The sequence below is a fragment of the Sus scrofa genome, chromosome 4 (genome assembly GCF_000003025.6).
Source record: "Sus scrofa isolate TJ Tabasco breed Duroc chromosome 4, Sscrofa11.1, whole genome shotgun sequence".
NCBI lineage: Eukaryota > Metazoa > Chordata > Mammalia > Artiodactyla > Suidae > Sus > Sus scrofa.
The window spans coordinates 112,322,160-112,348,886 of NC_010446.5; the positions used below are offsets into that span (position 1 = coordinate 112,322,160).

General features: G+C 39.0%; 1 protein-coding gene across 10 annotated transcripts in view; it reads right to left on the reverse strand.

The window, feature by feature from the left end:
- Positions 1-26,727, reverse strand: part of NTNG1 (netrin G1) — a 334,884-nt gene that overhangs the window by 41,261 nt on the left and 266,896 nt on the right. For 4 of the 10 annotated variants that reach the window (XM_021090114.1, XM_021090111.1, XM_021090112.1 and 1 more), the window contains exons 6-7: positions 17,132-17,299; positions 11,116-11,250 (exon numbers count right to left, since the gene is read on the reverse strand). The exons of 2 other annotated variants lie outside the window; for them this stretch is intronic. In XM_021090114.1, coding sequence (XP_020945773.1) covers positions 11,116-11,250; positions 17,132-17,299 — 303 coding nt within the window. Of the gene's footprint in view, positions 1-11,115; positions 11,251-13,327; positions 17,300-25,092; positions 25,153-26,727 lie in introns of those variants that run through there. 4 more of the 10 variants (XM_021090116.1, XM_021090117.1, XM_021090115.1 and 1 more) reach the window with 3 other exon arrangements.

The following is a 26,727-nucleotide window of genomic DNA, read 5'->3' on the forward strand; positions in this document are numbered from 1 at the left end:
GATATCCAGTGATGTCTGGATGATCTTGACTTTGAATTACGATGATGAGTTAGGGATTGATGTTGGATGCAGAGCAGATGAACCATGTATGAGTCTGAATTTCTGTGCGTATGTGCCTATTCTAGATGAAATCCAACTTTACTCAAATTTACATCAAGATAATAAATTGCCCGGTATTTATGCACACCTCTTCTCGACATCTTGCGACAACAGATAACTAAGGTTGACTATAATTTTTAAAAACAGAAAACTTGACAAAGATGGGACAAAAAGCATGTAGCACTTAAACAGGCATGGGTCATGACGTTCCATCCCTGTAGGTAGAGCTACATGATTCAGAATGTCCTGGGTTCAACAGACTCAGTCATGCGCAAAAGAGCACTAGACAGAAAAGGCAGGGGTTCACGGCTCTGACGTGCACTTTATTCAGAATAATTGCCTCTGATATCAAAGTTGATGGTAAAAAGATAAATTCTCAGCACGTTCTGTGTACATTTCTTTTCCTGTGCCCTTGATGTTGTAGCTGATATGGTTACTGTGATTTTCCCTTAGCGGAGCTTTTTGCCGGCATTCAAGGTGACGGGTTGTTCCCGCAGAATGCAACAGTATGAGACTCCTCACATCAGCATGAGCAATCCCGACTGTACCATGGCCACCCTGACTTCACTTTCATTAGTTGCTGATTGTACTAAATTGATGCGAAATGGACTCGGCTGGCTTGTGAGCCTTTAAACAGTTGGCACCGACTATGTCTGTGATCTTGCTCTGGAAATTGTACGTTCAAAGCCTTCATGTTTCTGGAAATCCCAACATTTTTCTTACGGGCAATTAGGGCCTGGTAGATATATGAGTCAGATCAACTCCCTGTGACACTCATATCAAGATAGAGGATACATTTTAATGAAACACATGATATTTTTTGCAATGTCCTCTCTTGCCTCCTGATTCACAGCCTCTTCATTTTAGAAAGAGGTCCTCTGTTTCTTCATTTCTAACTGCTGTGTGAATTTAAGATAAACCAAACTATGGTCTTCAGGTAAAATCCAGCCCGCATCCTGTTTACTATGGCCTACGAACCAAGAATCATTTTCACACATTTTCAGCGATTCAAACAAAATCCAGAGAAGAGTAATATTTCATGGCATGTGAACATTATATGAAACTCAGATTTCAGTGTCTACCAGTAAAGTTTTATTGGAACACAGACACACATTCATTTCAGGGTTATCTATGGCAGATTTGGGGCTAAAACAGCAGAGTTGAATAGTGGCAACAGAGACTATATCGCCAAGAAAGCCTAAAAGAATTACTATCTGGCCTTTTACAGAAAAAGGTTGCTGACCTTTGGAATAAATTAGCAAAACTTCTGTGTCCATCTGCAAAGTAAAAACGAAAAAATCAGAGTTCCCGTTGTGGCTCAGTGGGTTATGAATCCAACTAGCATCCATGAAGATGAGGGTTTGATCCCTGGCCTCCCTCAGTGGGTTAAATATCTGGCACTGTTCTGAGCTGTGGTGTAGACTGTGGACACAGCTTGGATCCTTTGTTGCTATGGCTGTGGCATAGGCTGGCAGTTGCAGCTCTGATTCGACCCCTAGCCTGGGAACTTCTCTATGCTACACCTGTGGCCCTAAAAAAAGAAAAAAAAAAAAGAAGACAAAATCCTGCAAAATGCAACAGCAAACTCAGCAATAAATATTTACTATAACTAATTTGCCACTTATCATGTATTTGAATTGGGAGAATTATCCTCTTTAGTCTCAGTTTTGCTGTCTATAAAATTAGGGGAAAATTATCTCCCTAGTACATGAGATAATGCATACATGTAGAGAGAACACAATAAATAATACCAATTTTTATTATTTTAAAATAACTATTATTTCTTAGAAATTGGCCATATGCAAACTGGTCAGATCATTTTTGAGACTTTGGGATCATGAAACTGCAGAACAAGAAGGAGCCTTAGAACACCCAATTCCTGTCTAGGATTTCCCAGGAGGAACTGCACAGGAGAAGTTGAGGTGGTTGAGCAAACATTTCTTGGAGCAGATGGTAACAGTCACACCCAGAATCACTGTGTTACCTCCAAGAACTTAGTTTTCAGGAATCCCCCCTCCCACCCTGGTTTATCTGTGACTCCTTTGCCCTGAAATTTTGTCCCGATGGTGGCTGAGGACTGGCCCTATAGTTAAATGAAAAATTTTCCCCTACAAATTTCAAGTGGGTTAGCCTTTTTTCACTGGAGCTGATTTTCATACTTAGGAATTTTCTTTAGAAGATTTTGAGATTCTATCTCTCCTTAACACACAGACACAGACACAGACAGACAGACAGACACACACTCTCATTCACTCATTATAGTGTAAAGAATGGCTTCAAGTGAAGCTCCACTTACGTAGCATCTAAAGTAAGGAAAGGACTTCATGTATTGTTTTTCTGCTTGGTGTCCTGATCATCTCACTATCAGACAGGCCCAGGCTGCTGCTTTGATTCTGTGCTACTAGTAGATACATTTGCATCTCCATTTCTTCATGAGATTTTGGCATTTCACACTAAATAAACTGGATGGTTCTACAATGTGAAATGGTAGAATTTGCGCATACTTCTCATTCTCAACATTCTCTTCAAATAAAGAGGGGGGATAAATTACCATGGATTGCCAAGTAAATATGGAAAACTGCCAGCAAGTCAGAGCTGAGATCCTTTTCTGAGTTGAGCACAGGTTAGCCGAGTAGTAGGCAAACCTCAGAATGTCAGGAAGGAGCCTGGAGTTGTTAATATGTCCACTATTTATATTTGTCTGATGCTGGGCCTCAGCAACTCAAGGGCCTTGGGTTTTGAATGTATTTAGGATATGGTCCTGCTGTGAAGGGCATGCCTAACAACTCACTCCTTTCAACTGGCCCCATCAGCCGTTGCTTCCATAGTTGTTCCAGATGAGCCATTAGCAGTGTGACGCGTTCAAGCACTTTCTACCACTTAGGCATAAACCCCAAGTCCCTTGTTCGTGGGTGGCACTGGATCCCTGATGCATTAGAGGTTGGTGGACTTTTTCTATCAATCTCAAATTAAAGTTACATTAAGAACAGAGAGAAAACAGGACTGGAACTGGAAGAGATGGCTATTAGCATGAGTGAGTGGTGTGGCGCTGTTGTGCTGAATCAGGAGAAATTTCACAACTGGGAGGAACCCTGGGTTCACTCTTCTGACAAAATGAGCCATTTTTCCCCAGGAGGACAACCCAGCATATTTGTAATGCCTGCAAATTGCCACTTTCTATCTTCTGTCTTCCTAATATTTTCCTTTTTAAATTACCTCTGGGAGGTTCCTACTGGTTCTGTTTAACGAGCACTGCCTTCCCACCCTTAGGAATTGAAAACAGTAACATCAAGTGCCCTCCCAAGTATTTATTTTTCATCACTATTATGTGGTGCTCAGCAAGGGAAATGAGACTGGTGTTCAAGTTGATAGCAAGGAAATTAAAAACCTGGATTCACTGATGCCATTCACTTTTAGGAAGAGATATAAGAGCCAAACGAGTGAAGTCATGTGTCTAGGACGGCAAATGCTCTGAAGCATCACAGACACCCTTGTTTAAGTGACATGTCACCTGTCAGTGGATTCAACATGTGAGGTCAACTGGCGAAATGTGAACTGGACATTTTAATGTAACACAGCAAATAGCAGGAGACTGCAACTAGAGGCAATTGAAAAATTACAAGTTAGGTTCAAGGTATTTGCCCGAGAAGGTGTAATCTTCGTCTCAGAGAAGAAATTGGAAGCATCATCCTAATGAGAGTTGTCAGTCTTGTAGAAGTTAATCTCACACCAAAAGAAAAGAAATCCCTTAGAATTATGATAGCAGAAAAGCTATGATGAGAACCAATTAATCTCTAGAAAAAAAAGAAATCTCTAGAAAAAAAATAAACCTTAAGTCTGATTCTTGGAAACTAGATGCGAGGACTAAGAACATGGCGAGGGAAGAGTATGAGAGTCCGTCTGTTGATAAAGGGATTGTGGAGGACAGCTGAGTGGCCAGAGAGTGGCTCTCAACACAAATTCATCTGGGTCTCTCACTATACCTTCCCTATGCCCCACAGACTTGGTCTGAAGGTCAGAGCTGGAAAGTTGGAGAGGCCCTAGAGGTCTTTTTACTTGACTTTAGAGCATTATACTTGACGTTTAAGCAGAAATGTTCCAAACACATCACTCATAGGAGCCTGTTCAGCTTCTGTTTGAGCTTTTCCAGAGTCTGGGGATTGATCATCATCCAAGGCACCCTACTTATATTCTCAGACAGCTGGAGAGAATTGTTGGAAAATGCTAAACTGAAACTCATCTCCCTCTTTGTACCCACTAGTCCCTATTCTATTTTCCGGAACCTGCAAGTCCACTTGTTACATAAGAGCCCTCCAACATCTGTAACACTTTACATCATATGCTTACCAACCTGTTTCAACTCTCTCTCATGTGATAAATCCTTCATCAAAGACAAAACCCTCCTACATCACTGCTGTGTTAAGATGTTCTTTTTCCAATGACTAGACTCTTGCTATGGGCTGTCCAGGGCATGTTTCAGGGGAACTATAACCATTTTTGTTCCTTACGCAGTCTGAAATTGTGCTAGCTTCTTTGCCACCCGTGACTAAGTGTTATCTGAAACTGAACTTCAATGTAAGCTAAGATTCCCAGATCTTTGTCACTTGAAACACATCTCTACACCATTCTACATTTTTGTAATTTGTTTTTATAGCCCTAATTTTCAGCACAGTGTCTAGCATACAGTAGGGATTTAATACATGTTCATCAAAGCCTCGTAAGAAATGCTCATAGAGCCATGTCAATTAGAAGTCTCCCATTTTTCTCTAGGTAGCCTACTGGAAACAATTTGTGATTTTATTTAAAAAATTAATTTGTGTTAAGATCTAAGATCATACCCCCCCAAGAATATTTTGAATTTTTATTAAGATTTGGGACAATATCCTTTAAAGACTTTTTAATAGCATTGCTCTCTTATGTGACATTGTCATCTTCCTACAACCAATAAGTGGTACTAGTAGTTACCTGACTGCTTCTTCCACTCTTTTGGGTAAAGAAATTGTCTTCAATCGCAAGCCAACAATTAGCAGGACACATCTTTTAGCAGACATCTCAATGTGAATTCTCCCATTTTGGAAGATTACAGAGTACTTCGATTTCCTTATCTGGCTTTGGACAATATCTATATCCTCTAAGAGGTGGTGTGGTCTACAATTTACACTCACAACACCTTTTCTAGATGGTCTTCGACCTTCACTGAAAAATATTTCACTGTCTCTAATTCACAGGGCAAGTCTATACCTTTATGACATCCATCACTCCTTTCTAATCACTGTACGCATTTCTTTCAAAGTTTTACTCTTGAATATCTTTATTCCCAGCATGAGCTACATTCCATCTCTATGATACCTGCATATTTATCCCTGGCATTAAAAGTTGGCATTTTCAATGTTTATTGTGGTAGGCAGAGAAGAATGTCTCCCCGAAGATGTCATATCCTAATTCCTGGAACCTGATGCTCCCTTACATGACAAAAAGGGTGTGATTAAATTAAAGGCCTTGAGATGGAGAGAGCATCCTAGATTATCTGTGTCCCCACTCTTATCACAGGGGTCCTTAAAAGTAGAGACTGTGTCCAGAGAAAGATGTGGGATGGAAGAAAGGCACAGAGAAATGAAAACTTCCTGGCTTTGAAGGCACAGAAAGGGGGCCATGAGCAAACTAATGCAGTGGCCTCCAGAAGAGAACACAGTCCTGCTGATACCTTGAACTTCGCCCAGTGAGATCCTTGTTGTATTTGTATATACAGAACTGTAAGACGGTACATCTGTGCTGTTTTAAACCACTACATTTGTGGTAACTGGTAATTTTCTACAGCAGAAGTAGAAAATAAGTATACTTATTATGCACTCTCTGGGAAGGGAAAAAACTAAGCCATGGAATTTTGTTACCCAAACTTTTCCCTTATTTTTCTCCTGAGAATAACTGTTTCTCTCTCTCTTTTTTTACTTTGTAGTTTGTCACAGTGTCTGGTTTTACAGTTTTAGAAGGGCATTTACCCTTTATTCCTCTCAAACTGAATTAAAAACTCTTCTTGATCAGGCCATTGAGTCTCCTACTAAACTCATTTTCTTAATATATGTACTAGTCTCTTCCAAGAACACATACTTCTGACACTATAGGCCATTGTCCAGAAACTGACTTCAGTCGTCCCTCTATTTTTTTTTTTTTTTTGTCTTTTTGCCTTTTCTAGGGCCACTTCTGCAGCATATGGAGATTCCCAGGCTAGGGGTCTAATTGGAGCCATAGCCACTGGCCTACGCCAGAGCCACAGCAACGTGGGATCCCAGCCGCGTCTGCACCTACATCACAGCTCATGGCAACGCCGGATCGTTAACCCACTGAGCAACAAGGCTAGGGATCGAACCCACAACCACATGGTTCCTAGTCAGATTCGTTAACCACTGATCCATGACGGGAACTCCAGTCTTCCCTCTTGCTATGTGTGCTCAGTTTTTGATTTCCTGTGTGTTCTGTTATCTTCCAAAACCACAACATATATCTATATCATGAAATACTCTAACTTTAACTCAAATATTCATACTACCAATTCTTCTGAAAGCATCATTAGCTTTCATATAAATGAGGTTAAAATGTGGGGAAATTGGTGGCTTTAATAATTACTACATGATCTTCCAATGTAGTGTATACATTCTCCAAGAAGACAAAATATCTCTTCATCAGCCTCCATGGTTCTATGTGTGGCTATTTCCATTTCATTTTCCAAATCAAAAAATTCACACACCTCTCCCGTGTCTAGTCTTCTTGGTGCCCTTAACAAGTATTTCATTATTCCCCAATGCATGTTAACCAACCATACTTCTTGTGAAGCATAACATTGCTTTCTTAGAAGGTTCAGCTTTATTCTCTGGGATGTGGCTCATGCCTCTTCTCGGATCTCAAAGGGGCACGTTAAAAAAAAATCTTTTTCCTCAATGTTTCATTCTTCTGTGGAATGACCTCAACACCAATTTGGATTCTGCCTGTCACCTTCTTTCCTGAATTGTGTGTTCCATGCTGTCTAAAGTCCATTCATTCTGATGGTTCAAGTGTTTCAACTTTTGTCAGAGACCAGCTTGCATTGCTGATGCACACAATCAGTGGCTCTCTCAGCCAGAGAGTTCATCAGTGCACCTGGAGTTCTTGATTTTCCCAGCCAAAGACATACAACTGCTTTTGGGGTCACCTTTGTTTCAATCTCTTGAATTAGTTTATCTCTAATCAAGGGGTTTTTAGACTCCTCTAGGTCAACCATTTGATACTCACTAGTGGCCATTCTTAACTGTACTTTCTGCATTCTTATTATACAATTAGCTTTAAACATGGCTTCTTACCTAGTTCTTTGACACATCAACTTGTGCTTGGAACTCACTAAGAATAACTGAGATCTTACTATGTGCCATGAGCTCCATATTCATTATTATCCTTGAATCTTCAATTACCATATGTGTTAGGTATCATCCCCATTTTTAGATGAAAAACTAGGTTTAGAGAGTTCAAGTAATTTCCTCCAACTCCTGCAGGTAGTAAGGAGTGGAGATAGGGTTCAAACCCAGGTCTAAAGGACTTCAGAGCCTAAATGTGTACTCACTTGGTTCTATTCCTAGGATCCAAGCAGCAGTGTCAGTAACTTAATTTCCTTCCTTATTTTCTGTTCCTGCATCCAAGTCCTTTGGAGCTGCAGGTCCCCTTGCTAGTCCTCTGGGGACCGGAATCCTGTGTCTAGATCCCTTTGTCCTGATCCCTACTACAGCCCCTCCCTGGCACTCATTGCTCACTCCACCACGGTTTCTTCTCGGCATCGGTTTCTTGTTGCCAGGTCCATAACATGCCACAAATAACGTGGCCAACCCAAGGATGGGTTCAACTTGGGGCGAGCAGAAGTGTGTGTGTGTGTGTGTGTGTGTGAGTGTGTGCGCACATGCACCTGCTTGTGTGTGTGATGTTGGGTGGGGGTGGCTGGGGAGGGAAGAGAGAGAGAGAGAGAGGAGAGGAGGAGGAGAGAGAGATTGACTGAGGGCATTTTTGAACATATTCATGTATGTGCAGATATAGGAATGATATGAAAAATATTTATCAAACTATAAGCACCAACTAATTAGTATGAACACCTGCTGTAATACTAGAGCAGGTACTGAAATCACACAACTATGACAGGTATCACCCTAATAGTTGCTGGATCTAGGAGGCTTCTAAGACAGCCCAGGTAAATCACTTAGGAATCTTAATAAAATAGCCATTTACCAGCTGGCAAAAGAATTTCTGTATTTTAACACAGAATATCAGCCCTGTGTGAGTGTGCCAAGGGAAGAAAAGGAGATTTCAGAGTGAGATAAAACTATTGTTTGCTCAAAGGTATATTTGAAATGTATTAAATTTATATAGTGAATCCAGTCTCATCCTCTTCTAGTCCTTCCTTTACAGAGCTGTTGGAATGATCTTTCTAAAGCAGAATCGTATCCTTTCATTCCTCTTCTTTAAACTGTATGGTAGATCCCACATCTCCCCTGTATGGTGGTTGTCATGTCTCTTCCCTGATGAGATAAAACGTCTTAGCTTGGGATTCAAGAAACTACATTATCTAGTCTCTGATCGCTGCCTCAACATCTTCCCTCCTTCCCAATACACACAACACACCTTACCCCCAATCATATCAAAACGATTTGATATTTCTGGAACAGAGTGTGCGAGCTCATGTGTCTTTTCTTGTCCAGGTAGTCCCATCCTGGAAAGCTTCTACTAATACCTCAGTACTCAAACAAACGTCACCTCTCTGGGAAGCTTTACTCCCCGTCTCGGCATCACTAAAAGCATATACACAGCTCTTGGTTCTGACTACCTTCTAATTATTGGGCTGCATGTCAGCCTCTCAGTCTAGACTGTCAATTCCACGTCTACATCTAAAAGCAGCTCTCTTCATTTTTTTAGCCTCTACTGCTAGCTCATTGTCTAACTGATGGTAGGTACTCCAGAAATACTCAAGAGGATAAAGGATTTACCCATCCAATCTCACTAATTTACATACCAAGGATGTAAGGCACTGGGGCTGAGGCATAGAGGGTTTTGTATGCCCTACAGTCCTTATGTGGTAGGGCTCTGCTTAAATGCAGTCTTCCAATCCCAGAAAGAAAAATCTGATGACATTATGCATTTTTAATAATACTCCAGAAATTAATACAGAAAAACCAAGTTCGGCCCTTCTGGCATACAGTTACCCTAAGACTAGATTAGTTAATTTTCTTCTCCGATGTCTTTTCCTGATGACACTCTAGAAACCCGTTTGCTAGGTCCTGCTACATCAGGAAGTTTACATGAGACTTACCCTTTGAGAAGGTGTGTCTCCAGTATAAAGTCTCCTCAGACCTTATGCTTTGAGTTTCGGTGCTGGTTCCCTCTCTGTCTCTCCTAAGCAACTCCTGACTGCTAGCCATCTCTGGGCCTCTATATCTAGATGCTCCAGGCAGGACCATCCTTGGAATCTTGGTTCCCCACTTAGTCCTTGGGATCCAAAACTAATCCATATCCTTTAGGTGCTCTCTGGGAACAGCGTGTACAACTTTCAAACCATGGCCTTATCAAGAACGTGTGTGGGCAGAACTGCTGCCTGACTTCTATTTGACTCTTTTAATGCTCCTCTTTAGCATGACTGGAGGCGCCCCCCCTCTAGCCTCTAGATTTCACCCTAACCTTGGTCTGCTCAATAGCAAATCTCTCAATTACCAATGCAGTTTACTGCTGCCCATGGCATTTGTATGGAGTAAATTTCACTCTGACTTTATAACACGTAGAAGTTGTAGCCTCCAGATAACTATACATTCCATAAGTAGCAGGTAAAATATTCTGTACAGCCTTGGTAGAAATTGGCTTTAGATAGTTCTTGCTTGCTGACATTTGTTTCAAGTGAAAAGTAAGCAAAAAACCTCTAGAGCTGTGCTGTTCAATATGGCAGACATATGTGTCTATTAAGCCGTGCAATATGGCTAGTCCTAATTGAGATGTTCTGTAAGCATTAAACATCTGATTTCAAAGACAGTAGGAAAAATGTAAATATATCTTTAATAATTTTAACATTGATTCTAGGTTGAGATGATAATATTTCAGGGCTTTTTTGGGGATTACATAAGTTGCTAAAAACACAGTTCTATTTATTTTTACTGTTTAATGTAACAAAACATTTAGTTATGTGTGTGGCTTGCGTGATTTTTCTATTGAGCTGCGCTGCTCCAGAGGATCTGCCTGGTGGCTCTTTAATATTACTAAACTGACTGTGTACAAGATAGAATGGAAAATTAGTGCAGAATTAAAAATCAGAAAAGGTTATGAATGACAGAAGGAAGTTTCTGCTCAGATTTTTAAAATTCTGTTCTCTGAATACAGCAACATGCCACCTGCCTTGACAAGCTCTTAAGAATGTCTGATAATCCTCAGAGAAATGAGGCTGAACCAAATGGCATCGTCTAAAGCTCACTGCACGGGTGCCTAACCTCGGAGGCTTAAAATCAATATTGATTTTCATCATTTATTTTATCCTGGCATTTAAATATCCCTTAGATTTATTACCTTTAGGTTTCTGGTTCAGATTCAGTGATGGGTATGATACAAGGGTGGGAATAAGTTATGTAGATATCATTTAATTTATGAACTCCGGAGCTCCAGGGTAGTTTAAGAAATATATTAACCACATACACATCACCCTTCATTTTGCAGTAAGGATTTCCAAGCTGGGTCCCTATTGTGCCATTTAATTTATGTCTGGCCAGGTCCACGGAACTGCATACAATATTTCAATATAAGTTGCTTCAGCCATCAGAGGGAACGAAGATGGGCTTCAAAGGAGCCAGCTGGACAGCTGATGGATTCCTCTCTCTCCTCTACATAGGCTGGGGCATTAAGTAGTTTTTAAAGCTTGTCAGCGGTTTGGGTCTTTTTCTGCTCTGAGAGGCTGCACACACCGGCCTAAACAAGCAGAATCAGCCATGCTGCAGCAGGCAGAGGGCAGCTCCCAGAGTTACTTACGTTGACAGCCGTAGTGCCAGGAATTTCCTGGCAGACACTCATCACACTTAGGCCCTGTCGTTCCAGTCTTACACTCACAAAATCCTGAGCCATTACAACGATCATGGACTGAGCCCAAAGGGTTACAATAACACTCTGTAGAAACAAGACAACACACAGGCTGGAGACAAGTCCGCATGGCTTATTAGTTATCAACACAGGATCGTCACTTACTTAAATGCATCACTTACATAAAGAGAGATGTCCACTAATGAAATGCTTTGGCAAATATGGCTATTTCAGGTCCATTTATTTATTTGCTCAGGCTTTCGTAATATCATTTTTATGTTTTGGGAGGAAATCAAATGAAAACTTCCAAGGACATAAAATATCATGCTCTTCACTGCTAACAGATTGTAACAGAGTTTCCATTTGTTAGGGCGTTTTTAGGTGGTTTAATGAACGCCATGAGAAGTTTGTATATTGAGGATAAATCAATGTGCCATCAGCGTAAAAATCTGTTTTAAATTATTCAAACGAGCTTATCTGTTACACTCAATATTTGAGAACTGCTGAACATCGTTGAAGTGCAGTATGATGCACTTTGTTCATTCAAAGGTAGCTTTATGTTAAGATTTGGGATGGCACTTTATATATATATTTATACTATGTTGTGATGAGCCTTTAGATATTGTATCTGCTAGGCATGTTAGAGTAGCTTTCATGCAACCTAAATTAACAATCATGAAAGAAAAATGAATTTTATAATCCTAAATAAATTTCAACATAGGCATAATGTGAGACTTGTATTTTTCATTACAATGTCTATGGACAGAACAATATAACTTTGTGTAATAAAAAGTAAGTGGAATATTTTCTTGATTCCTCACCCATTATTATGCAGGATATTTTTATTTCTGAAGCTCTGTTTTGCTTAAAGGCTGAATCAGAAATGAGAATTCTTCAGGCTTCTATTAGCTTGAAAGGTAACAGCAGCTAGTTTGTAGCTTTTGGAATTCATAAGCCAAAATTCCTTTCTTTGTAATCCCACTGTATAATCTTGGACAAGTTACTATATACCTCTATCTCTTCATTTCCTTTATTTTGAAATGGTCCCATTAAGGACTTCCCTGGTGGCCTATCAGTTAAGGACCTGGCATTATCACTGCTGTAGCTCAGGTCACTGCTGTGGTATGGGTTCAATCCCTGGCCCAGAAACTTCCACATGCCACAGGTGTGGCCAGAAAACAGATACATAAATAAAATGGTCTCATTAAGAGGTTTTTGTGTTAAACACCAAATAAAATCACACTAAGCAACTAACCAAGCAATCAACCATGAGAAACCCTGAGAATTTTAGTTTAATATCAAGTTTAGGGTCTTAGATTAGCAATGGAGATTCAGGGTTTACCATATATACAGAGATCCAGAGGTCTGGTTCTGTTTTTATCATAGAGACTAATTAGATAATTAGATAATTTCTTCAAAGAATGTGCAGTATCTTTGAAGAAATTATCTAGGATCATTATTTTATATTAAGTCAATTTTGAACTATTCTTATGATACAAACATTTGTGAGACTAAAAGTGACATACATATGTAAAAATAAAACTAAATAAAATCTAAAATGCTCTCTTGTCTGACTTGATTTGTACTCATTAATTGCAGTTTTATTTTAAATTGGCATTTTCTATTTTAATGTGTGTATATGCGATAATTGTTTAAAAGTTTTTAAATAGTAATTTGGTTGTAGTTTTAAAAATGTCTACACATACACACACATATACATTAAGAATGTACCTCTACCAAAACTACTGTAATGTGTTTCTTACTACTTGAATTATTTAAGTTGATAAATCACCAACATTTTGTAAGCCAGGCAGTAGAGGTACATCTGGCCAATGTGAATTCACATATTGTGATGGCCAACTAGCCCATAATAATTGATTGATATAAGGTTTTAGATGTAAAAAAATGTAAACAAAATTTTAAAAAATGTGGAACATCTAGGGAGTTCCCGTCGTGGCTCAGTGGTTAACGAATTCGACTAGGAACCATGAGGTTGCAGGTTCGATCCCTGGCCTTGCTCAGTGGGTTAAGAATCTGGCGTTGCTGTGAGCTGTGGTGTAGGTTGCAGACGTGGCTCTGGCACAGGCCGGCAGCTACAGCTCCAATTAGACCCCTAGCCTGGGAACATCCATATGCCACAGGAGCAGCCCTAGAAAAGGCAAAAAGACAAAAAAAAAAAAGTGGGACATCTAAACTGCGGTACATCTCAGTAGCTGTCATATGACAAGGTGGTAAGTGTAACACTGTTAGTCATGAAAATAAGTTACAGGGAGAGGTGAGGTCTACACTCCACCTTACACACAAATAATTAGTTTTTTTTTTTTAATATCATGTATGGAACTACAGTTGATGGTAGATATTGGGGTGATAAGGATGGCCTTGGAGAATTACATTCTATTCCATGGAACTAGGAAAAATACGCAGGATCATGAGACTGAAAAACAACATGAAATACTTTTGGAAGTCTGAAAAGTTATACTACAGTTGATTTATAAGTGTTCGAAGTGTCTTGTGTTTGCTTTGTTCTACAGAAGGTACCTCTGATGACCTTATCTTGGGTTTCCAGGGGAATAAAAACAATAATACATCACAATTTGAAATATGTTTAGTAGCAACTGCTAAGCCCTGCATTTCATTCTGATGTCAAGCTTGTTATCAGGGATTATTAGCAGTGATTACACAAGGTCACAAACTATGTAGCCTCTAGCTTCCTGCTTAATGTTTGAGTTTATAGGAAACAGAAACATGCAAGGATGTCATTTTCATGGAATTGCTGCGTCATACAGGATAATTGCATGCATCTTTAGAAATACGACTGGCCTGGGATTTGTATGAAAATGGGTAATTTACCAGGAATCACAAAGCAGTGATCACTGTTGCAACATGGAATAGCCTGCATTTTATATTTGCCATAATATAAAACGATGCAAATAGTTTAAGACGTCTATTTCCACAGTCTACATTTTGTTAAAGATACATGCTATTCCCTCACAGCCAGGATGGTGGATTTTGTTGCCAATTGCTAAAGAAATGGCAAAGTGCCTTTTCCCCCCTAAATTTAGAGAAGACTTCGATGAAGTTCAATTTTCAGAGATTAGTGCCTAATTCTGTGAAAATGAATTGGGTAAATATTCATTTTCATTAGTGCTTTCTATACAAAGGGACGGTAAAATTAACTCTGAATTACTTGTGGTGTATTCTCTCAAATTTAATTCTCAATCTTGCTGCAAGCCCTTTGGGGAGCTTAAGTGTGGGAAATAGCGAAGAGGTTTATACTGCCGGGTAGGGCAAACTTTGGTAATGGAGCCACAGGCTTCCAATGGCCTTCAGGGAGCAAATCCAACCTCAGCCTTGTGCCCTGGTAGCCAGAGAGCTCTGCCCTTGGCCCTTGAAGTGGGAAAAGTGGAATTTATAGCTCTTTGAGGAAATCATTGTACACTTACACAGACTAAAGGCAAAAGATATACTGTAACATATGCCAGCTCGCCGAATTTTCCAGTTCATTCTCTAAAAACCATTTTTCCCCTGAGGAAAGGGCACCAATTTAAGGAATTTTGGTATGGGGGGGGGATTGTAGCTAATTTTAATGGTATCTAAAAAGAGTCATATTTAGGCTTACCAATGACGTCACTTGGTGTGAAGAGTATAAAATACTGAATAGGGATATGGTCGCCTCAGTAAAATAAAATCCCTGCGAGATTTATAATTTTAATTACAAACTTTCTAGACATAGAGAAAACAACTGCTTTTTTTTTTAAGCAGAAATAAATACAAGAATGTCTATTAAGTTTTCCATATTTCATCTGTAGTTTACGTGATTTAAAAGCAAAAAGCTGAATGGCTAACTCCTTGTTTGCCACAGATTTACAAAAGAACTATGCCTCTTAGAATTGGAAAGGAAGCACAGATTTTGTAGTTCATAGATTACTTCAGGCCTGGAAAAGAGCCAGACTTCATTAGAATAGAATACTTGGAGTAAAACATACTGGGATATTAAGTCATCTGTTGTGAGAAATTTTACGGAATAAAATCTTTTCTTTTAAGGCCCCTTTCTTTGATTTATTTAAAATAATATAAAATTGATATTGTGAAATATTTACATCTTATCGTAATGTTCTGTATTTTGAAAAAATGGCTGTTTTATTCCTGTGTTCCTAGTGTTCTTATTTATTTTACCTTTCCTCTTGTTTCCATATTTATAGTATGACATTTATATATTTTTACAGATGACATTCAGAAAAATGTAACTGCATTTGAAATTCAGACAGCTATGTGCCTTCTGGTTTTTATTAATATCCTCAAATCTTTGTAACCCAGATGTTATTAAGGCAATTGAACTTCTTCTGTTCACAAGCTCATAGTAGTACTGCTGCTGTCATTTTAAAAGCATACCGTGAGTAAAAGTCTGACAAGCTTAGCTTTGCTAATTGTGTCAGGATAGTTGGGAGAAAGCATTCAAGCTTTGAAGTTAAGAAACTAACTCTTTGCTAAAGCTGTATGATTTGGGTCAAATTGTCTTACTTTTCTCAATTAGAGAAAATAGGGGAAATTATGAGTGAAATACTTACCACCACGGTTTTGTTAATGAGGATGAAGTAAAAAAACAAACAAACAAACAAAAAAACCATATTTGCAAGTCAGATCACAGTTTACCAAGTGTTTCCTGTGCATCCCATATGATACAATTTGACCAGGAGTTCTCAAAGACTTACCTAAGGCACACAGCTATTAAATAGCAAACTGGGACTTGAACCCAGCTCTCCAGCCTCTAAGTCCAGGGATTTCTCCACTAATTCACAAATAATAAGGAAGCACTTTGAAAAATAGAACATACTGTAGACATAAACAGTATTATGAAAATTTGGCCCAATTTAACTCAAAACAACCTGTATAGCCTTTTTAAGTGACACTTGCAAATATCTATATGACCTTGGCAATCCGATCAGAAAACAATGACCCCAGAAGTGCAGATTGATTTGATTCGTTTTTTTCATGAAAACATCACCTTTCATTTTTCAGCTCGTGTATTTTATTTGGTCTCTAAGTGAAGAATTTACCTTTAACATTGATTGCCTATATGGTTACCTACTGGTGTGGTAACAGATACAAACATATCCTTCACTATTTTGAATATATGCATTCCTTCAAGGTTCATGATGAAGTGAAATTCCATTTCTTATTTATTATTTTTCCAGCAGCTCCTTCTCCTAAAGACAGGTTCCACAATGCAAAAGGTAGGAGAGGCTTTTTTGGATGGGAAGGGGGGGGGGCCTGATTCTCTTCAGTTGACATGATCAGTAGTCATAGGGGGTGGACAGAGTGCTTAGGGGAACCCTGTGGCCCCAGTTTTCCAGGGCTCACATACTTGGGAAGCTAGGAGAATTAATGGCTTTGGATAGTTTTGAAAAATTGCTTCTCCTCTTGGGGGCTATCGGAAAATTCAATAAATGGAATTTCATTACGATGGATGGAAAAAATCAGGCAAACGTCCCCATCTCCCATTGCTAGTGGCTTTCAATTCCAAATGGCAATATTTTAGAAAAATATTTGTCGATTACTGATTATTTACAAAAGTTTGTGTCCTAATGTCTCGTATCTATAATTCAAAAGCTTGCAATGCATTTCCATTTTGAAATTTGAACATACAACCTTACAATCAGGTTGAAGTTTTAAGATTTCATGCAAGAAAAAAAAAAAAAAAAGGGAAGAAAGAAAAATAAAAAGAAAATTCTTCATTTTTTCAGCTCATCATCTTTAAAACAACAATAAGATAAAGATTCAAAATACATCACCCAACTATGATTTCAACCAGCACAAGTGAATTTTAAGTCCACCACAAGGATGTTTTCTCCATTGAGAGAGTTCATTCTAGCTCAGCTGTGGTGTAAATCACCAGCCTCTCCACTTTAAAGAGCTCCCCATCGCTTGAAAGGCACAGAACAATAGCTAAAATTATAATGGAACTGACCTATGCACACATTCTCATCGTCCAGCTCTGCAGAAGCATTTCTGAAGTAGCCCAGCCTGCATAACTCACAGTGCTGCCCTCTAGTGTTGTGTTTACAGCTCACGCAAATGACTGTATTTAGCAGATCGATATAACTGCATCGATTGGAGTGGCCGAAGCATTCACAATCTTGCAAGGAAGAACAGAAATGTATACAGAGTGTATACAGTCGCAGAGTAATAGCACACTACATGCTTGGATAAAATGAGAAGTGGAGAAAAGATGGTGGAATGGCATTAAATGTATGTGATTCCACATGACACATGGTGACCACAGGTGGTTGTGACTGGCATGGAAGTAGCATCTGTTTCAAGCAGGAGAGAAAAGTTGGACATTCAGAACATGACCAGAGAGTGTTAGTTCTTGGCAGACAATATGAACAGAAGCATTTGCAGGTGTACACCTTTTAAAGTTTGAGAAGGCTGTTTCCACTGATGCAAAAGTCTAATTTTTGCACTTTGAAAACTTTACTGTCTTTGCATCACTTTCCTCATTTTCTCTTCATATTTACAGAGTTAAAAAAAAAAAGGAGAGAAGGATGCCAGCATCTAGGGCCTGAGTCTGCCATCACCCAGGGCTCCTTTGTTTACACAGTCTTACTATCATTTATGTCAAGACAGTAATTCAGTCAGAGTTTCACAGAAGAAATCATGGCAAATTTAATAGGGATCTACACAACTAAACAATTCTTTATTTTTGTTTTTTCCAAGTGCTAAGAGAAGATGACTTTGGCAAGCCTTTCATCAGACCAAATCCACATGTTTGTTTAAATGTGAGAGAGAATGCAAAAAACAGGGAGATTGTTGATATGGAAAAAAGTGCTCTTAAGATTTTCTTTTCATGCCAGTTTCAAACTAAGTGTGCTACAAAAGAAGAGACAGACAGCTACCATTCCCTCTGGTTTCTTTTCCTTTGTCTCACCAAAATGTTGGAGATGCCGCTGAACTTAGGAGTAATGATGATAAGAACTAGACCAAGAGACATGAGAAAGAGTGGGGAGTGACCAGCTGTCTCTCTTTTGCATCTCAACCAAAGCAAGTCATTAATTTAACTCAACTTTTCTCTTTCTCTCTTTCTTTCTTCCTTCCTTTCTCTCCTTCCTTCTTTCTCTCTCTCTCTCTTTCTTTCTTTCTTTCTTTCTTTCTTTCCTTCCTTCCTTCCTTCCTTCTTTCTCTCTGTCTCTGTTTCCCTCCCTCCTTCCTGCCTTCCTTTTTTGTTGCTACACCTGCTAGGAGTTGAACCTGCACCACAGCAGTGAAAACTGTCAGATCCTTAATCTACTGAGCCGCCAAGGAACTCCCCCTTTTAAAAAGAGGTGGTAAAAACACAGCCCCCATTGGTGCAGTAATTATTAAATCATACAGAAAATAAGTGTGAGAACTAGTAGGGAATCTATTTCGTCTTCTCAAAATATTAGGGTAGGCATAGCTCACATTTATAAGGAGGGTCAATTATAAAACTAAAACCTTGTTTGTATAAAAATATCCTTCTCATTAATGTCTGGCTTTTATTTTAACCCACCAGGAAGCCTAAGGAGAGTCACTAAGGAGAGTTCTGGGAGGAGGCCACATGGGAGACAGGGTAAGACTATCCTGCAAAATTCAGTAGTTAAGACATGCCAACTTAATAATAACAAAAATAATACAATTACCTATCACCAAATTAAATTCTCTTAGAAAACAAGCATTTCACCCCAATACATTATATCTCTCTGAGTTTAACCTTATCTAAGCTGGCATTTCTGACTCCCTAGAAAAGCTCTGGAACCTTCCTTAGTTGAGGGTTTGGAAAAGGGAGAATCTTTCTGACCTGGAACCATCCCAGAGTAGTAGCTGCGAGGAGGAGACTCAAGTCCCAAATCTAATTGCTTCCCAAGGACTTCTTCAGAGCTTCCTGGAAAATTCCTTAGAAGTGGGCATGCATGGCTCTACCCTCAAGCTCTCCTTCTCTGGAAGAGGCTCCTAAGTGGTTCCTATTCTCCACACAACCCCATCCTCTATTGGTCCTTGGTGTACCTAATATAGTTAATCCAGCTTTTTTTTTTTTCCAAAAGAATATTTTATGTGCATCAATTTATTCTGGGAACTTTTTGGAACTGCATAGAAGTCCTTGTTGTTACGAGGCTTGTTCTCAGATAACTAGAGAAACAGGGGATGTGCTTTAAAAAAAAAAAAGAAAGAAAAAACAAACAGTAACAAAAAGTGACATAAGGAGAAATTCATTTAACTTGAGGAGAATTAGGAAAAAACTAGCTTAACACTGAATCATCCATGAGGGCAGGTAAGGTTTATTTCACAACAACGATAACAACGAAAAGGCTAGAATAAGCATTACCAGTGAAGGGACGAGAGTGGGCAAAGATATGATGTTGGGGAATGCGAAAGAAAACAGGCCTAAAGAAGTTTCCTGACATGGGTCCTTTGAAGATATTTGAAGAACTCTGTAAGATCTGCCTAGCAGCCAACACTACAAAGCTGGGCTTCATCTGACAAAGCATTATCCATGAAAAAGACCCAGCCCATGAATCTCCACAGACACTGTCACCTACTATTCTTTGAATTTAATGAATGATATGCATTTCTGCGATATTAACTACTGGTTTCTGGGACTTCTTTGAAAATCACTTAATCTTGGATAGAGTTAAATAATATAAATTCTATAAATAATTACATATACAACCATACAGAGCTAAACACACAATATTATACAGTTGTTTCAGAAGATAAGTGGCTATCTAAAATGTCTTATAATCTAAGAAAGAAGCTAATAGTAATTTGATTTTTTTTTTTCTTAGACTTCTAAGACTCTTCTGAGACTTTGATAAAGTTGTCTTTTCTGGCTGTGGTATATTTGAGAATGTAATATGAGAGAAAGAGCTTTGGAAGTGATCTGAAAAACATGAGAGCACTGTATAAAAGCAAGACATCTCAAATGTAATTATTAGGCTGCTGTATTATTTTTCAGTTTTCTGTTAATTTCTCCCTCTTTAGGAACTAGCCTTTCTACACAGACACAGAATCCATGAAGCATCATTAATGATACAGTTAGAGCTGCACTATCAAATTAGGATCCTAAAGGGATGATAGGAGTAGTTCAATAATTCTTTGATCCTCTAATTTGCTGATCTACCATTTCGTCCATTCCCTTTTTACAAAGCATACAGTCCACGATCCAGCCTTATAATCACTCCCGTTTATATACTCTCATCTCCTTTGCCTTCTACCCCCACACCCCCAATTACAGTCTCCTGGGAAAATGTGATCTTGGTTAAATCCAACTCTCCACTTCTCTCTGCCTGCATCCCAGCAGCTAAATGTGGCTGGAGTTTTTCTCCAACTATTTTGAAACAAGTCTCACTTTAAGCTCACGACCATAAACTTCAACAGGGCCTTCGGGGCTTTCTGGCAATCCTTCTTTAAACAGGGGCTTTTGGGCCATCACTCTCGGTTCACCTCCTTCCCCACTGATCATTGATTTGTTCTCTCTTCTGCTTCTTTGCCCTATCCTCTCAAATGTCTCTTTGCTCTTTAGGCTCACTCAGAGCCAGGGCCTTTTTCATTTGGTTGTTGTTGTTGTTGTTTGTTTGTTTGTGTTCCCCAGCCTCCTGACTAAAAGCCATCGATATGTGGACCTTTCCTAAACCGTTATTTCCAGCCTGGACCAACTCCCCAGTTAGTGAGACTTCATCCAGACGGAAGTGTTCAACTGCCTTTCTAATGTCTCCACTTGGACATTTATTACATATCTCAACTTTAACGTACTCCAAACTGAGCTCATAGGTTACCTTCCCAAACCTGCTACTTTGCATGGGCAGCCAGTCTTATTTTGGGAAACAACAGTAAATGACAACTCCATTCCTCCAACTGCTTAGCTCAGAATTCCTGGAGTTGTTCCTGACACCTCTTTTTTCACTCTGGACAAACCAATCGACCAGCCGATCATCTTGACTATGCTTTTAAGATACGTTCTAAATCTCACTGCATCTCACCATCTTATCCGTAGCTAAAGGCACCTGGATTACTGCTGTTCTCAAAATGCTTTCCTGGCTTCTGTCCTTGTGATAGTCTCCTCCGCACAGCAATCAGAGCGATTCTTTCAAAATTTAAACTAGGTCATGGCATCCCTTTGCCTATAATCCTAATGGCATCCCGCCTCATTCAAAGTAAAAGCCAGAGTTCGAGTTCATTCATTCCCAGTTGATCTGGCCTCTGGCCTCCCAGGGGCTCCTTGCTATCACTGTGCTCCTCACTCACGGTTCGATGCCTCCATGTTGCTCTGCAAACACACCCAGCACATCGCTGGGTCTCCTCCTCGCCCAGACTTCCCTACGACTTGCTTCCTAGCTTTGCCTTTAGGGCCCTGATCAAAGAAAGTTCTGTAACTACTCTATCTGAAGAAAGTTCTGTAACTACTCTATCTGAAGAAACTGTCCCAAACACATTAATCCTCCCCTCATTTCCTAATCCTGTTTAATATTTTTGCAGAACTTAGAGTATCTATCTGAAAGATTTTTTTTTTTTTTTTTTTGTCTTTTTGCCTTTTCTAGGGCCGCTTCCTCGGCACATGGAGGTTCCCAGGCTGAGGGTCTAATCGGAGCTGTCGCCACCGGCCTATGCCAGAGCCACAGCAACGCGGGATCCAAGCTGTGTCTGCAACCTACACCACAGCTCATGGCAATGCTGGATCGTTAACCCACTGAGCAAGGCCAGGGATTGAACCCACAACCTCATGGTTCCCAGTCGGATTCGTTAACCACTCGCCACGATGGGAACTCCTGAAAGGTATATTTTAAAAAATTTCTCCTCTACACTTTCAATATAAATGTGCTTACCGACTGTATCCATTTTGCTCACAGACGTAAACAGAACTCAAAACATTGCCTGGCAAATACTAAGCACTCAAAATATGTTGTCAGATGAATGAATCAATGAGTCAATGAATCAGTGATGATCCTGAAGCATCTAACTTTGGGAAACAGAGAAAGACACGGAGGAAAGTTACGTTTAAATTTATTCCTCCACCATTCAAATTCCATATGAGAGTCTAGCTATATCCTATATATTAAAGAGTTAAGAAAAACAACAGCCATACATCAAGAAATAACTGAGTTAGTGAATATTTTAGCTGAGAGTTGACTATATGCCTATGTAGATTTGTTTAGGTAGGAAAAAAGGGATTTCTGAAAATACTATGGTTTTTTTATATAGTCTTTCAAACTCAAATCACAATGTAGACTACATTTTATTTTCAGACAAATTTTTTTCCTTCTTTTTGCTTTTTAGGGCCACACCCACAGCATATGGAAGGTCCCAGGCTAGGGGTCGAGATGGAGCTGCAGCTGCCACATGAATGTGACCTACACCACAGCTCACAGCAACACCGGCTCCTTAACCCACTGAACGAGGCCAGGGATCGAACCCACGTCCTCATGGATTCTAATCGGATTCGTTTCTGCTGCACAAAGGGAACTCCTATTTTCAGACAAGTTTTAATTACTGTTGGGTAAACAAGCTAACAAACAGGATCCTCCAAAAGACATTTTCATGGTGTGGCATGGCATGCGTTGGCAACAGGTATTTGCTGAAAACCATCTTAAACCAGAGGACAATGTGAATGAGATCTAGTTCTGAAAAGTCTAGTGCAGTTTTTCAACCTCAGCACTACTGACATCTTGGGCCAAATAATTTTTGTTTTCCTGTATGTAGTAGGATATTTAGAAGCACCCTTGGCCTCTACCTACTAGAGACAGTGGCAACCCCCAAGCGGTGACAACCAAAAGTCCCCTGAGGGAGCAAAATCCCCCATCGAACATATATGATGTCATATAAAACAGTTATGATAAAATGGTACTTAGGAATTGGCTAGTTAAGAGCAATAAAAGCCAGGAATATTCTAGAAGAAGGAGAGTGCAAAGTAGTCTCGACCTAAACCTCTTCTAAGGTTTAAAGGCTCTTTCTGAGACTGGCTGAGGAAGGCCTGCACAGATAGGAGTTATGGAAAAATAAGAGGTTGGAGAGAAAGGGAATGAAAGGCAAAGAAGATTAAGAATATGAAGAAGTTTAATGTCTTCTTGGTGTCTTCTTTACTGTTCCCAGTGTTGTCTCTAATGCCTTTATTATGTTACCTAGGTACCACAACATAAGATACATTAGGGAATGTAAGATAAAGTACTCTGGATGTGGCACAGGAGTTTTATTTATTTATTTGGGGGCCAAATGAGGAAAGTTTATTCAAAGTCAGAGCTGGTGAAAATTCATTCTAGCCACTTAAAGAAAAAAAGCATTTGGGAAAAAAGACTTTAGATAGACAGAAGATGAAGGAATTAGAATTCTTAAAAAGTATTTTCCCTTCCCTACATCAGCAGAGTCACCAAGCCTCTAGCAGCCTCCCGCAGGGGTGGGAATGAAGTGGTTGAAGCATTTTTCTGGTTCTTAACTCATCCCTAACCCTGTCTTGCAATGTTATGTAGCTTTTGAAGCTCTTCCATATACATTATTTGAGAGTGATATGGATTAGTCTATGATAAACCCATTTCATTAGCTGGCTTCTTCTTGCTTCTAGAGATGTGTTTGGATCTCATCACTGCTGTGACCCCAGGCAACTAGAGATCAATGATGCAGGGCCAAATTTCAGGTCAAGAGGCTTCTTGTACATCCGGTGTTCCAGGGGACAGAAAAGAGATGGGCGTTATAAAGACCCCTAATGCTTCCTTTCTCCCTTACCTCATTGGTTTCTTTGTGTAGGTTCGTATATCAGAGATAAAGAATGACATCCTTACTATGGCTTTAATAACTGCCTTATTGATTGCACACCTGCCCAAATAGGCTTGATACCCTGTGAACCTGTGGCTGTGCTGTTCCTAAAGAACTTAGTTCCCCAAACTTCAAATCCATCTAGATTCCCCTGAAAAGAACACTATCAGTGTTTAATATGTATGAGCATATTGTGAGGGAAGTTTAAGACACAGTTTAAACACTATGGGTGTCCCTTTCACATCTTCTGATCAGCTTCCTCCTTTTCTCTATATGCCATAAAGGGACTAATTCACACGGATTAAAATCTGGATAAGGATTTGACTCTTCAATAAGGAATAGGGAAGCTATTCAGGTCATTTTCTCCAAGTGTGTCAAACCAAATTCATCTATTAATAAATACATTTCTTTGTAAGAGGAGTTTCATGAAAAACAAAATTAAAAATAAAACAAAAAATATGACATATATCCAACAGTCAAGGGTGGAAAACAAGACACACCTGTCACATAGGACATTTAAAGGGAAATGGTAAAATAAAAACAGGAGTTTTTATGTTTCCTGAAAAATCTTCAGTCTGTAAATGACAGATGCTAGCTGGAATGGGCCATTCATGAGTCACAGATGAGGTTCTTCTCACTACCATTTAAAGAAAGTAATGTAACTATTATTTTGGAGTCATAATCAATGCTTAACCCAGTATTCATCTTCACTGGTATTTGTTCAAATTCATTTCAAACAATGTTTAGATGTAGAAATTCCAAAGTATTTCATTTGCCAAAAAGTCAAATGGGCACCATACATGAACCTGCCATTCTGTTCTCATGAAAAGCATCCTCGAAACTCACTGTAAGTGAGTTTCCTAATTTTCAATGCAAATGAGTAACAATGTTAATATTCTAACATTCATGTTCTCAACAGGAACCTTAAAGTGTTATAATGCTCGTACACATATTAACCTTTCAGAAAACAAATATTGCAGCAGTCAAACTTGTGACTTTTTTTTCCTCTTACAGATGACATTCTCACTAGCGTTTGATGCATTGATATCAGTCAACATGCCTCACCAATAAGCTGATGGGTACACTTCACAGATATTCCAGATTCATACAGTGCAATGTTTCACAACACATAACACCATGAAATCACTGTATGAATCCAAGAATTCCTACCTCTCTTGTGGTTTGCAACTTGAACAGAAGAAACTGTTGACAAAGCTAATTTGGGAGCAACTGGATAGGTTTAAAAGAATGAACAGCACATTAGAAACAATACTGAAACGTTCAAATTGTAATAACTTATTATCAACCCACTTGAAAAGGAGCCCTACATGAAGAGACTGTTTGTATCTGTTGTTTCTGGGAGTTTGTTTCAATTACAAAGGAAGTCTTGTATTTGGCAGAAAATGATTTAACCTTGTCAGTAATAAAGTTTAGAAGCTTTATTTTCAGAGGCAAAAAGAATTATCATCTAAGATAAGAATCCAGTTACGCAGAGGTTATTCCAATAACAATATGGATATTAGGATCCCCTATTGTCCCTCTCTTAAAAGAGTTGTTGAGTTAATTAGCAATGTCATTGCTTCAATTCACCATATCTGTCCTTCTGCGTAACCATAAGCTCATCTACACATAAACCAGACTATTTTTGTTGTGTTGATTAGACATCACAGAACATAGTCACAACAGTCAACCCTTCAGTGGAATCTGGACTCAGTCTCAAGAGTCACCTCGAATCTGCCTACCTTTCAAAAAAGAAGTCTTTTTGTCAACATTTATTACCATCATAATATTTGTTTGTTAATGGCAGGAATTTCTTGTTTAAGTTTGCCTGCCTTTCTTTTCCACTTATTCATGAAGAGTTGCTTGTGAAAACAGCAAAAACAGCATCGAGCCTGATGTTCTTTGCAGATGTTGACCAGATAAATTGTATCTGCACGGAACTGATCTCTGCTAGAAAGTGCACCTTTAGTTAAAATTTCAAGTTCAAGCACAAGCACTTTACTCAACTATGCTGCTTCTCAAATAAATTTATTTGAATTTATTATCCACATTCTAAAAATGTGCAAACAGCATTAACTAAAGATTCCTGAAAGCTGTGAGTTCTGTGACATTCACAGAAAACATAGCAAAATAATTAAATGGGTCTGTTTCAGGTTTTGAACAATGCATAATCTTGTTCAGCACAAAACTTACTGTGGAGAAGTGTTAAGTCTTAGATCCTGTCTTGTATAATTTGTTGAGATATGAAATTCAATGGGAAATACCAAGTGACATTTCACTGAAGATGCTCTCACTGAACTTGCCAAGGAACAAAGCCACTAAACCTCCCCCCAATCCTCACAGAATTATACTAATGGGGTGAGCTTGATCTGTCTCTGTATTTCTTCCACATATGTATGCAGAAACTTGAAAAAATTCATTTGGAGCAGATGATTAAGATAATTCTATTTGCTAGTAATATATGTATCTAGGACAGTCTTGATTTCATCACTCTGATCAAGGACTGAAAATGCAGCCCTTCAATTTGACTTCTCAACAAATTGCTAATATATTTTGTTTTGCTTAGCAGCTATTTCCTGGTTCCTTCTTTTGCTCATTTCCTCCTCCATCTGTATTCATTAGAGCTTAAAAGGAACATCCTGTATGTAACGAAGAAAGGTGGAAGCCAAAGATGTGCCTTTTTTTTTTTCTGAGAAGGAAGAACACAAAAGACGACAATTTTCTATTAATATAAACTATTTATACATGTCGATGTATATCTATAGGCTAAATGTTAATGTAATTTTAATATTATACTGCATCTTA